Genomic DNA, 13,073 nt, shown 5'->3' with positions numbered 1-13,073 from the left:
TTAATGTGTATACTCTTTCTGGGTGTGTACTGTATGTAAAGGTGAAGGTTTTGAGTTGTGTGAATAAAGGGTCTTCTGTTCCACCCCCAGTGTATCTGTCTGAACAATCTATCCTCCTTAGTCAGAGTTAGTTAGATTATCAAGGAGGCAGCTTTTATTTCAGCCCAACAAAGCCCTGCAAAATACACATCCAATGACAGGTCCTTACATGTCACTGGGCTGGTCCAAGACTCTCTAAACCAGGGTTTTCCAAACTCAGTCCTGGGCTCGCCTCAGAGGGTGTACGTTTTGGTTTTCGCCCTAGCATTACACAGCTGGTTCAAATAACCAACTAATCATCAAGCTTTGACTATTTGAATCAGCTGTGTTGTGCTGGGGCAAAAACCAAAACGTGCACCCAGGAGGAGCTCTAGGACCGAGTTTGGGAAACTCTGCTTTAAACCACACAATACCTGCCTACTCACACAGGCACTACCCAGCCTGGCCTGACCCCGGCCGTGTTTGTGTGGCTGTCTCTACAGCAGGAAGGCTACACACTTGAAAGCTTATATTAATGTGCACAGTAAACAGTAAAGATTATACTTCTTGGTGAAGTGTTTTAAAATGGGACGCAACATGGAACAGGGTGGCACCCTCTTTCACAAAACTGGTCCAATGATAGGACCCTGCCATTGTGATAGGCAGCCAATGATAGGACCCTGCCACTGTGATACGTAGCCAATGACAGGCAGCCAGCTCTCTGTTTTCTCTTTCATGCCTCCATTTCAGTACTGTATCTATCTTGCTATAAAACCTTTCTAGTCTTATAGGTAAGGCAGATTTACAACCTATATCTTATGTCATGAAAACCATCTTTCGAGTTAAAACCATCAAAACAAGCATTATTTTATTGAAAAACACACAATAAAATAAATCTCTCAACCTTATAAAACGTGTGATAAAATATACAGTTTTGATCTTTACAAACGCATACATGAAATAAATCAATAGAATCATTCATGGAATTCTTTACCAGGAGAATACTGTTTCCAGTCCCATGGGAGGGTAATGGGGCTGGCTGGCGGCAGGTATTGATCAGATGGGACATAACACATCAGATTGGATAACTGCACAAGCAGGTGAACAGATCCAGCACCTTGTAGAGTCTCCTGCTAGAATGGACTGGCGATGTCCTCATGATTGGGTCAGTGACATCTTCATGTTTCTCCTAAACGGAAAGTCATACTCATGTACACTGTAGGAGTGAGCGGCAGACTGGGGTGTTGGCAGTGTCTTGGATAGACTCCTCTGTTCATTTGGCTCATGGGCAGCTTTGTAATACAACAGGAGAGGCAGAATATGAGAGAGGGAGAAACCTTTGAGATCACAACACCCATGATCCTCAGTGTGGACACAAAAATGACAGAACCCATGGAAAACAAGCTTCTTCATGGAAAACAGGCTTCTTCATGGAAAACAGGTTTCTTCATGGAATGGTGGGGTTCTTCATGGAATGGTGGGGTTCTTCATCTACATTCAAAGATGTATCACAGTTCCTTTTATATCCAGAAGTAATAGGCAGTCATTTAAGTTGTCATTTTTGCAGGAAGCAGGAGAGCGTTGGCCAGAAAAACTCAATGGCAGATAGTCACTGAAAACTCCTGGCCCAGGAAAGCTTCCAAAAGCCTTACTGCCCAATGCCCTTAGCCTTAACTTTAGCCACTGCCAGATACAGGGCTTCCACCAGCCCCTGCCCTTACCTTAGCAACCCCCAGATACCACAGGTTTAACAAAAGTGTTTCACTGACTTAACTCACCATGGGACCTTGACCATAACCACAAAACACACTCGCAAATTTGCTGTCAAAAACATTATTTTTGGAATGATGTCCATATGAGCCATTAGCTCAACTGTAGAGGAATGTTGATTATTCAAGTGGTAAAATAATTCTGTAAACGAATTTGGAACAAATGGCTACCATCCCAAATGTGATGAAGAAGAAGATGCATACTGGAGCAAAGAGTTGCTGAACCAGTCTGCTAGTTGAGTTGGATGCCACCACATCAAGAGACTGCAGCTGGTGCCAATTCAGCCATATCTAACAAGAGTTAATGTAGAGAAGCACAGACAGACAGACATAACAGGCCAGGTCAGGCAGCTGGGCCAGCAGTCCCCGTGTGAGTTGATGTTAGTGAAAAAGTTCCAAAGAACAGCCATTTTGGTAAAAAAAATAATCCTCCAACATACTGGTCTCTTGGACTATTACTCAGTAAAATAATTAGCTCAAATAGACTACTAGTAGTCATAATACTACATAGTTAAAATACAATAACATAGCTGTTTGTTAAAAAACATGAATTGGTGCCTGAAAAAGTGGTGGAATGTAAAGGTATCACTAATACTGGGTTAAGTTCAACTACAGTAGCAAGTTGAGTCTGAATGGCGACTCATGTGAGCAGACGGTAGAAGTAAGCAGGACCCCCCCTCATCAGTCCTCCCAAACAGAGTGGACCTGGAATGGCCAGCCCCTCTAGTCAGAGACCAGTCCATCCAAACAGGACACCTCACCCACACCAGCAGAGGTAGGGAGGGGATTTGCCCCTGACCCCTGGACCCCCCTAGACCCCTCAACACACTGTAGGGTCCTTCCACTCCTTCTTCTCCCTGGCATTTAGCTCTCTCTCCTCTAGGACCCTGGCATTTAGCTCTCTCTCCTCTTGGACCCTGGCATTTAGCTCTCTCTCCTCTTGGACCCTGGCATTTAACTCGCTCTCCTCTAGGACCCTGGCATTTAACTCGCTCTCCTCTAGGACCCTGGCATTTAGCTCTCTCTCCTCTATGACCCTGCCATTTAACTCTCTCTCCTCTAGGACCCTGGCATTTAACTCTCTCTCCTGCAGTTCCCTCTCCTGCAGCTCCAGGTCTGTGTTGGCGTGGCGGTTGAGTTTGCGGTACTTGAACACCACAAAGATGCCCAGCACCACCAGGACTATGGCGATGGCTGCCCCGATGGCTACAGCCAGCATGCCTATCTCAGAGACGGAGACTGGAGGGAGCAGCACAACACAACACAAACACACACACACACACACACACAGCAATACATTAGCACTGACTGGCATTCCTCAATAACCCTTTACTGGTAGACTTACAGTGGGGCAAAAAAGTATTTAGTCAGCCACCAATTATGCAAGTTCTCCCACTTAAAAATATGAGAGGCCTGTAATTTTCATCATAGGTACACTTCAACTATGACAGACAAAATGAGAAGAAGAAAAATCCAGAAAATCACATTGTAGGATTTTTAATGAATTTATTTGCAAATTATGGTGGAAAATAAGTATTTGGTCAATAACAAAAGTTTATCTCAATACTTTGTTATATACCCTTTGTTGGCAATGACAGAGGTCAAACGTTTTCTGTAAGTCTTCACGAGGTTTTCACACACTGTTGCTGGTATTTTGGCCCATTCCTCCATGCAGATCTCCTCTAGAGCAGTGATGTTTTGGGGCTGTTGCTGGGCAACACGGACTTTCAACTCCCTCCAAAGATTTTCTATGGGGTTGAGATCTGGAGACTGGCTAGGCCACTCCAGGACCTTGAATTGCTTCTTACGAAGCCACTCCTTCATTGCCTGGGCGGTGTGTTTGGATCATTGTCATGCTGAAAGACCCAGCCACGTTTCTTCTTCAATGCCCTTGCTGATGGAAGGAGGTTTTCACTCAAAATATCACGATACATGGCCCCATTCATTCTTTCCTTGACACGGATCAGTCGTCCTGGTCCCTTTGCAGAAAAACAGCCCCAAAGCATGATGTTTCCACCCCCATGCTTCACAGTAGGTATGGTGTTCTTTGGATGCAACTCAGCATTCTTTGTCCTCCAAACACGACGAGTTGAGTTTTTACCAAAAAGTTATATTTTGGTTTCATCTGACCATATGACATTCTCCCAATCTTCTTCTGGATCATCCAAATGCTCTCTAGCAAACTTCAGACGGGCCTGGACATGTACTGGCTTAAGCAGGGGGACACGTCTGTCACTGCAGGATTTGAGTCCCTGGCGGCGTAGTGTGTTACTGATGGTAGGCTATGTTACTTTGGTCCCAGCTCTCTGCAGGTCATTCACTAGGTCCCCCCGTGCGGTTCTGGGATTTTTGCTCACCGTTCTTGTGATCATTTTGACCCCACGGGGTGAGATCTTGCGTGGAGCCCCAGATCGAGGGAGATTATCAGTGGTCTTGTATGTCTTCCATTTCCTAATAATTGCTCCCACAGTTTATTTCTTCACACCATGCTGCTTACCTATTGCAGATTCAGTCTTCTCAGCCTGGTGCAGGTCTACAATTTTGTTTCTGGTGTCCTTCGACAGCGCTTTGGTCTTGGCCATAGTGTAGTTTGGAGTGTGACTGTTTGAGGTTGTGGACAGGTGTCTTTTATACTGATAACAAGTTCAAACAGGTGCCATTAATACAGGTAACGAGTGGAGGACAGAGGAGCCTCTTAAAGAAGAAGTTACAGGTCTGTGAGAGCCAGAAATCTTGCTTGTTTGTAGGTGACCAAATACTTATTTTCCACAATAATTTGCAAATAAATTCATAAAAAAATCCTACAATGTGATTTTCTGGATTTATTTTCTCATTTTGTCTGTCATAGTTGAAGTGTACCTATGATGAAAATTACAGGCCTCTCTCATCTTTTTAAGTGGGAGAACTTGCACAATTGGTGGCTGACTAAATACTTTTTTGCCCCACTGTATATAGTACATTTTAACATAGAGTAGTTATTTGTGAACTTACATTAATTGTCAGGCTGACTGACTGACTGGCTGACTGACTGGCTGACTGGCTGGCTGACTGACTGGCTGACTGACTGGCTGACTGGCTGGCTGACTGGCTGACTGACCTTTGTGGACGACCCTGAGGGTGACCTCTCCGTTGATGCCGTGGACGTCAGGCAGGTTGCGAACCTGGCAGGTGTATGTACCGTTGAAGGTGAAGGGAACGTCCTGGAGGCTGATGGAGGCATCCTGTCTCAGGATGTCCCCCGACCACACCACATGGCCCTTAAACCGCCCCTCTGTAGGGGGGTATGCTGTATCCTGGTAGTAAAACACCTGACACACACACACACGTTTCAAAGAATACATACATGAATAAACATGACACACATTCACAGTGGTTCAAGAAACATAAAGTGATGACTCAATACTCACTAGATTTTGATTTCACTCATTTAAGAACATGTACTACAAAGGTGTGTTCCCATGTCTAACCCTGTTTTCCCCCTAATTCATACACATTCACTGCATGTCTAACCCCGTCTTCCCCCTAATTCAGACACATTCGCTGCATGTCTAACCCCGTCTTCCCCCTAATTCAGACACATTCACTGCATGTCTAACCCCGTCTTCCCCCTAATTCAGACACATTCGCTGCATGTCTAACCCCGTTTTCCCCCTAATTCAGACACATTCGCTGCATGTCTAACCCCGTTTTCCCCCTAATTCAGACACATTCGCTGCATGTCTACTGTTAGTCCGGCTTCCAGTGTGGAAAGGTCACCCACCGATTCCTCGTCTCCCGGGGCCAAGGGACGGAAGTTCCAGGAGACAGTCACAGAGGAGAGGGACACGGGGTGTTTGGACTTAAAGGTGCACTTCAGTCTCACTTCTGTCCCGTTCACTGCTTCCACCTCATTGGACATAAAAACCTCCATCCCACCGACTCGCAGCACACCTGAAACAAAGAATGGACCCAATGAGACACGCAGGCACAGATATACAGTGCAGTATACACTATATAGAATAAATGCATTTAAATAACCCTGAGAACAGCATTAGCAAGCACCTTATCAAAGTCCTCATAGAATGTTCAGAGTACACTACTAAACACAGAAATCTTTATTTCACAGCTTCGAGGATGCATATGACCATGAGAAGGTTGATAGTGGTTTTTAAAACAAAATGTCTGTTTACATATCTTCAGTTTAAATGTAGCTCACTTGCTTCAGTATACACAGTACTATACCGTGTATCTTCAGTAAACATGGCCTTGACTTCCAAGAACCAATTGGTACACTGACTACACTCCTCAAATCACTGGAGCTGTAATGTAGCTCACAAAGTGTACCCTCCCTCCCTTAAATGATGCATTTTGTACACAGTCAAACTCTTCAAGCGTGTCTCCTCTCCTACAGTACTTTATGTAGTCCAGTGTGGACTAATCACGACAATAAGCTGAGCTAGAGTTCTAATTCACACTTAAGTCAAACACAAAGAAAACTGAAAGAGCAAATGAACTATATATCCAGGATGTACCACATCCGGCTGTGATTGGGAGTCCCATAGGGCGGCGCACAATTGGCCCAGTGTTGTCCAAGTTTGGCTGGGGTAGGCCATCATTGTAAATAAGAATATGTTCTTAAATTACTTGCCTAGTTAAATAAAGGTTAAATAAATAAAATAATAATAATAAAATTAGAAAGAAGGTGGAATGGCCCTGTAATGATTCACTCAGCATTCCACTGCTGTGCCAGGCCCTCACTGTGTTATATTGTGTGTGTGTGGTTAATGATTCACTCAGCATTCCACTGCTGTGCCAGGCCCTCACTGTGTTATATTGTGTGTGTGTGTGGTTAATGATTCACTCAGCATTCCACTGCTGTGTCAGGCCCTCACTGTGTTATATTGTGTGTGTGTGTGTGGTTAATGATTCACTCAGCATTCCACTGCTGTGCCAGGCCCTCACTGTGTTATATTGTGTGTGTGTGTGGTTAATGATTCACTCAGCATTCCACTGCTGTGCCAGGCCCTCACTGTGTTATATTGTGAGTGTGTGTGTGTGGTTAATGATTCACTCAGCATTCCACTGCTGTGCCAGGCCCTCACTGTGTTATATTGTGTGTGTGTGTGTGTGGTTAATGATTCACTCAGCATTCCACTGCTGTGCCAGGCCCCCACTGTGTTATATTGTGTGTGTGTGTGTGTGTGTGTGTGGTTAATGATTGTAGGTGTTCAGTCCAGAGGTCCTCCTATGGGAGACTGAACCAGCCAGGGACTATTAAAGGATTCTGATAACGCTGTTCTGGCAAACATTCAATCTTACATCTGTATCCATTGGCACTGACAAATAATTAATGCTATTCAGGGATTTTGGTGGGAATTCAGGTAGCCTATTCAATTTATTATCAAATTTAACTATTTGTTTCTGAGAATACACTGATATAGCCTATGCATGTTCTAATTGTATCAGGTACAGTCTTTAAAAAATATATTTTGTGTTAAAATAAAGACAATTATATGCCTCATTTGCATAAATACAACAGGTGTATTTGCATACATGAAACATGAACATAAATAGGAAGAGGGCTGCAACCACCAAAACCCTAGTCTACTGAGCCACCAAAACCCTAGTCTACTGAGCCACCAAAACCCTAGTCTACTGAGCCACCAAAACCCTAGTCTACTGAGCCACCAAAACCCTAGTCTACTGAGCCACCAAAACCCTAGTCTACTGAGCCACCAAAACCCTAGTCTACTGAGCCACCAAAACCCTAGTCTACTGAGCCACCAAAACCCTAGTCTACTGAGCCACCAAAACCCTAGTCTACTGAGCCACCAAAACCCTAGTCTACTGAGCCACCAAAACCCTAGTCTACTGAGCCACCAAAACCCTAGTCTACTGAGCCACCAAAACCCTAGTCTACTGAGCCACCAAACCCTAGTCTACTGAGCCACCAAAACCCTAGTCTACTGAGCCACCAAAACCCTAGTCTACTGAGCCACCAAAACCATAGTCTACTGAGCCACCAAAACCCTAGTCTACTGAGCCACCAAAACCCTAGTCTACTGAGCCACCAAAACCCTAGTCTACTGAGCCACCAAAACCCTAGTCTACTGAGCCACCAAAACCATAGTCTACTGAGCCACCAAAACCATAGTCTACTGAGCCACCAAAACCCTTGCTCTGTCACTCTAGGCCTACCTGTACTCACCTGCGCTGTCTAGACTGCCTCATAAATTACTGTTGTTGTTACGTTCTGTTGCATAATTCAACAAGTGTGTCAACAGCAGTATTTTTTCTCCTTGATGCTGATGACTATTTTTGTCCACTTATACAGGACTAATAAAGACCCCGTGGCTATGGTGGTGAGTAGTTGACTCAAAGAGAGAGAAAGACAATAATTGAACAGTGTTGCACAAATTAATTTCTTCAAAAATTAAGGAGAAGCAGCAGAGAGAGAAATTGTATTTGTTTTCCCTCCAGTTTCAGTTTGACTTATACTAGCTAATGCAGCCTACTCAAGGACCTGACTCTAACGGACAGGAATGATATTTTTTCTAAGGCTATCCAATATGCCAACTCTTTCAATTCAAGGCAAGCTTTTGATTTTAACAATTTATCGTCACCGGGTCCAGGCTGTTTAACTGCTAGCTGTACACTACTGCGTGATTCTACACATCGATTGGATTGTGGGTTTACTAACACTTTAGTTCTAGTAGCTACACTATGTATACAAAAGTATGTGTTCACCCCTTCAAATGAGTGGATTTGGCTATTTCAGCCACACTGACAGGCAGGGGGCGCAACTTTTGTTTTAGAAGTGGGGGGGGACATAATATATATATATATATATATTTTTTAATACTGTCGGATAAACACTCCAAACTGTCTGATAAACACTCCTACCCGACTGCTCGGAGGTGTCCGCATGGTCCTAAAGCACACCGTTGCCTCGTTTTGTATGACATTCCAATTATAAAACTGGGGGGGAAAGAAAGCTATTTCAGAATGTGGGGTGGGGGGGGGGGCATGTGAAAGTTGCACTCTGCTGACAGGTGTATAAAATTGAGCACACAGCCATGCAATCCCCATAGACAAACATTGGCAGTGGAATGGCCTTACTGACTTTTGAAATTGGCACCTTCATTGGATGGCACCTTTCCAACAAGTCAGTTTGTCAAATTTCTGCCCTGCTAGAGATGGCCCGGTCAACTGTAAGTGCTGTTATTGTGAAGTGGAAAAGTCTAGGAGCAACAACAGCTCAGCTGCAAAGTGGTAGGCCACACAAGAATGGGAACGCCAAGTGCCGAAGGTCACCATGCGCAATGCCAAGGTTCGGCTGGAGTGGTGTAAAGCTCGCCACCATTGGACTCTGGAGCAGTTGAAACTTGTTCTCTGGAGTGATGAATCACGCTTCACCATCTGGCAGGGGGACGGATGAATCTGGGTTTGGCAGATGCCAGGAGAACGCTACCTGCCCCAATGCATAGTGCCAACTGTAAAGTTTGGTGGAGGAGGAATAATGGTCTGGGGCTGTTTTTTATGCGTCGGGCTGGGTCCCTAGTCCCAGTGAAGGGAAATCTTGACGCTACAGCATATAATGATATTCTAGACGATTCTGTGCTTTCAACTTTGTGGCAACAGTTTGGGAAGGCCCTTTCCTGTTTCAGCTTGACAATGCCCCGTGCACAAAACGAGGTTCATACAGAAATGGTTTGTCAAGATCGGTGTGGAAGAACTTGACTGGCCTGCACAGAGCCCTGACCTCAACCTCAAACACCTTTGGGATGAATTGGAACACAGACTGCGAGCCAGGCCTAAATCGCCCAACATCAGTGCCCGACTTCACTAATGCTCTTGTGGCTGAATGGAAGTCCCCGCAACAATGTTCCATCTAGTGGAAAGCCTTCCCAGAAAAGTGTTATAGCATGCAAAGGTGGGACCAACTCCATATTAATGCCCATGATTTTGGAATGAGATATTCGATGAGCAGGTGTCCAAATACTGTTGGTAATGTATATGATGTTAGCTAATATGGCGACACCGATGTAGGCTGTGTGTTGTAGTTATGGTATGAAGGTTTGGCTTGGAGAGGTTTTTTCGCCTGACCACAGACAGCTGTTGTGTTGTGCACTGAACTCCACAAGCAAAGGGAAAATGTGCGAGGAGGAGAGAGCATAGATGTGATGCTGCTGTTTGTATGGCTGCTATGAAAGTGAACTGTGTGTGCGGGTGATCAGGGGTGTATTCATTCCGCCAATTCTGTTGCAAAACGTTTCTTAATATTTGACTGCAGTGGGCTAAATCAAGGTCACACAGAATTTCTTGGTAGTCTTAAATAAATCCACTTTGAAACAAAAGTGCACCTGTACAATGTCAGATGTAGAGTTGAAATGTATTCAATTTTGAGTTTGCATCCCAATATTACACATTATATGCATCACAGAAAACGAACAGAACTGTTTGACATAGAAACACTCGATTTCCTGCTATTTAAAAAAAAAATTGTTATTAATAAAATATTAATAACATTCCACCCATGAGGCCACCAGGTAATTTGACTGCAGAAAAGGGCTACAAGGAACGAAACTGGGATGGACCTACCTGAATACTTAGTTCTTATACACTGAACAAAAATCTAATCACCATATGTAAAGTGTTGGTCCCATGTTTCATGAGCTGAAATAAAAAATCCCTGACTTTTTCCATAATATTTATTTTATGCACAAAAGCTTGTTTCTCTCAAATTTTGTGCACAAATGTGTTTACATCCCTGTTAGTGAGCATTTCTCCTTTGCCAAGATAATTCATCCACCTGACAGGTGTGGCATATCAAGAAGCTGATTAAACAGAATGATAATTACACAGGTGCACCTTGTGCTGGGGACAATAAAAGGCCACTCTAAAATGTGCAGTTTTGTCACGCAATACAATGCCACAGATGTCTCAAGTTGAGGGAGCGTGCAGTTGGTTTGCTGACTGCAGGAATGTCCACCACAGCTGATGAAACTGTGGGTTTGCAGTGCTGAAAAATTTCTGCATAAACTGTCAGAAACAGTCTCAGGGAAGCTCATCTGCATGCTCGTCGTCCTTACCAGGATCTTGACCTGACTGCAGTTCGGCGTCGTAACCAACTTCAGTGGGCAAATGCTCACCTTCGATGGCCACTGGCACGCTGGAGGAGTGTACTCTTCATGGATGAGTCCCGGTTTTAACTGTACCGGGCGTTGTGTGGGTGAGCGTTTTGCCGACGTCAACGTTGTCAACAGAGTACCCCATGTTGGCGGTGGGGTTATGGTATGCGCAGGCATAAGCTACAGACAATGAACACAATTGCATTTTATCGATGAGAATTTGAACGCACCGCGATACCGTGATAGACACTAAGGCCAATTGTCGTGCTATCCATCCGTCGCCATTACCTCATGTTTCAGCATGATAATGCACGGCCCCATGTCGCAAGGATCTGTACAAAATTCCTAGAAGCTGAAAATGTCCCAGTCCATGGCCTGAATACTCACCAGACATGTCACCTATTGAGCATGTTTGGGATGCTCTGGATTGACGTGTATGACAGCGTGATCCAGTTCTTGCCAATATCCGCCAACTTCACACAGCCATTGAAGAGGAGTGCGACAACATTCCACAGGCCACAATCAACTCTATGTGAAGGAGATGTGTCACACTGCATGAGGCAAATGGTGGTCATAGACTGACTGTTTTTCTGATCAACGCCCCTAAAAACTTTTTTATGGTATCTGTGAGCAACAGATGCATATCTGGGGGCGGCAGGGTAGCCTAGTGGTTAGAGCGTGTGACTAGTAACCGGAAGGTTGCGAGTTCAAACCCCCGAGCTGACATGGTACAAATCTGTCGTTCTGCCCCTGAACAGGCAGTTAATGTTCCTAGGTCGTCATTGAAAATATGAATTTGTTCTTAACTGACTTGCCTGGTAAAAAATAAAAATAAATAAAATTACCAGTCATGTGAAATCCATAAATTAGGGCCTAATGAATGTATTTAAATTGAATGATTTCCTTATATGAACTGTAACTCAGGAAAATCTTTGAAATTGTTGCACTTTGCATTTATATTTTTGTTCAGTGTAGATGGGTGCGAGAGGGGGTGCTGTGGGATTATGTAAAATACTCTAATAAATATCCGAGATCTTTGGCCTGGTCTACCTGAAAAACATGTCAATGTCGAAACTATTCTATTATGAGTATACAGAATCAAGAGTAGGTTACTCATTATCATTATGATGGAAATTAGATAGGGGCTCTGTTCACCTGAACTGTAGACATTTGAGCCCTACAGTTGCTGGAATCAATGTTTTCACAGAATAATACTAGGCCCAAGTGTTCATGTATAACTCCACATGGTGACTAATTGGACTGAAATCAGAAATTAAGGAAGTAACATCGAACTCACCTGGCACTGCAAATCCACCCAGAAGCGCGAGGAACTGTAGCCATGTCCGATACATCGGATTGGCAGTTTGCTCAGGCCTTAAAGACTGACAAAATGTCAAACAGTTACTAGAAACCTCCAAAATGGAAAGTTCTAAGGGTCATGCAAGGATTACCTCAACAGGTTTTTGATAAAGTCATTTAGCGCTATGGACTCGGGAGTCTGAAAGCACGGGCGATGTGCGCACTAGGACTGTAGGCGGCGTCATAAATAGGCAGCATCACACACTATTTGCCTTTGCCAGTCTGGAGGGCGGGTGATGTACAGTCTTGTCAAACCTGTTTGACCAAAACTATGTGTAAAGTATTCCTACTGCTGCTACAGGCCTACTTTTACCCGCAGGCAAAATCTGTTTTTCTTCCGGTAATTTCCATCCAATTGTGCATGCATGTGCAGGCAGTAGCAATGCACATACTAGTTAGGCATTTGATGTCCCTGGGAGAATATAAAGGTATTATGTCCCAAGCGCCAGAACCAATATTAAGGTACGATCTCCCACGCTGGGACAACATTTACGTATAATGTTCCTATGAGGTCTCTGGGACAACATATTGTTTATTTTCAAAACAACTAAAGCAAAGGTTTTGTCACTTTCTTGGGTGCACTATGCAGCCAGCGACTGCTGCCACCCGGTGGACATTTCTGTGTATTACACTAAAACCTGAAAATCATCTTCAAGCTATAATTTACATTCCAACCCACTAAATAAAGATACTGATATAATAATGATCGGAAATCATGTCAATAGATAATGCTTTTAAATGTGATACCTACCTAGTATTAAATGAAAGCCAAGAGGCGGAAAATGCTTCAATGGGAGATACACGACTCATCTCAAAC

The 13,073-nt window shown here is 44.0% G+C and overlaps 1 protein-coding gene across 1 annotated transcript; it reads right to left on the bottom strand.

Moving 5' to 3' along the window:
• Positions 1-853: 853 nt before the first annotated feature.
• LOC109872432 (myelin protein zero-like protein 2) lies at positions 854-12,517 on the bottom strand. Its single transcript, XM_031807732.1, has 4 exons — positions 12,195-12,517; positions 5,548-5,717; positions 4,885-5,095; positions 854-3,026 (listed from the first exon to the last, which is right to left on the bottom strand). The coding sequence occupies exons 1-4, from the start codon at positions 12,247-12,249 to the stop codon at positions 2,608-2,610; spliced, it is 855 nt and encodes a 284-aa protein (XP_031663592.1). The 5' UTR covers positions 12,250-12,517; the 3' UTR covers positions 854-2,607.
• Between the last annotated feature and the right edge of the window lie 556 nt (positions 12,518-13,073).

The sequence above is a fragment of the Oncorhynchus kisutch genome, linkage group LG28 (assembly GCF_002021735.2).
Source record: "Oncorhynchus kisutch isolate 150728-3 linkage group LG28, Okis_V2, whole genome shotgun sequence".
In the NCBI taxonomy this organism is placed as follows: domain Eukaryota; kingdom Metazoa; phylum Chordata; class Actinopteri; order Salmoniformes; family Salmonidae; genus Oncorhynchus; species Oncorhynchus kisutch.
This window is presented reverse-complemented; position numbering and strand designations above follow the sequence as displayed.

Excerpts from the sequence above, each read along its gene's own strand:
- LOC109872432 (XM_031807732.1), bottom strand. The coding sequence starts at position 12,249 with ATGTATCGGACATGGCTACAGTTCCTCGCGCTTCTGGGTGGATTTGCA. Across the intron at positions 5,718-12,194 it reads GGGTGGATTTGCAGTGCCAG|GTGTGCTGCGAGTCGGTGGG; the intron begins GTGAGTTCGATG and ends TCTTTGTTTCAG. Across the intron at positions 5,096-5,547 it reads CCCCGGGAGACGAGGAATCG|GTGTTTTACTACCAGGATAC; the intron begins GTGGGTGACCTT and ends TGTGTGTGTCAG.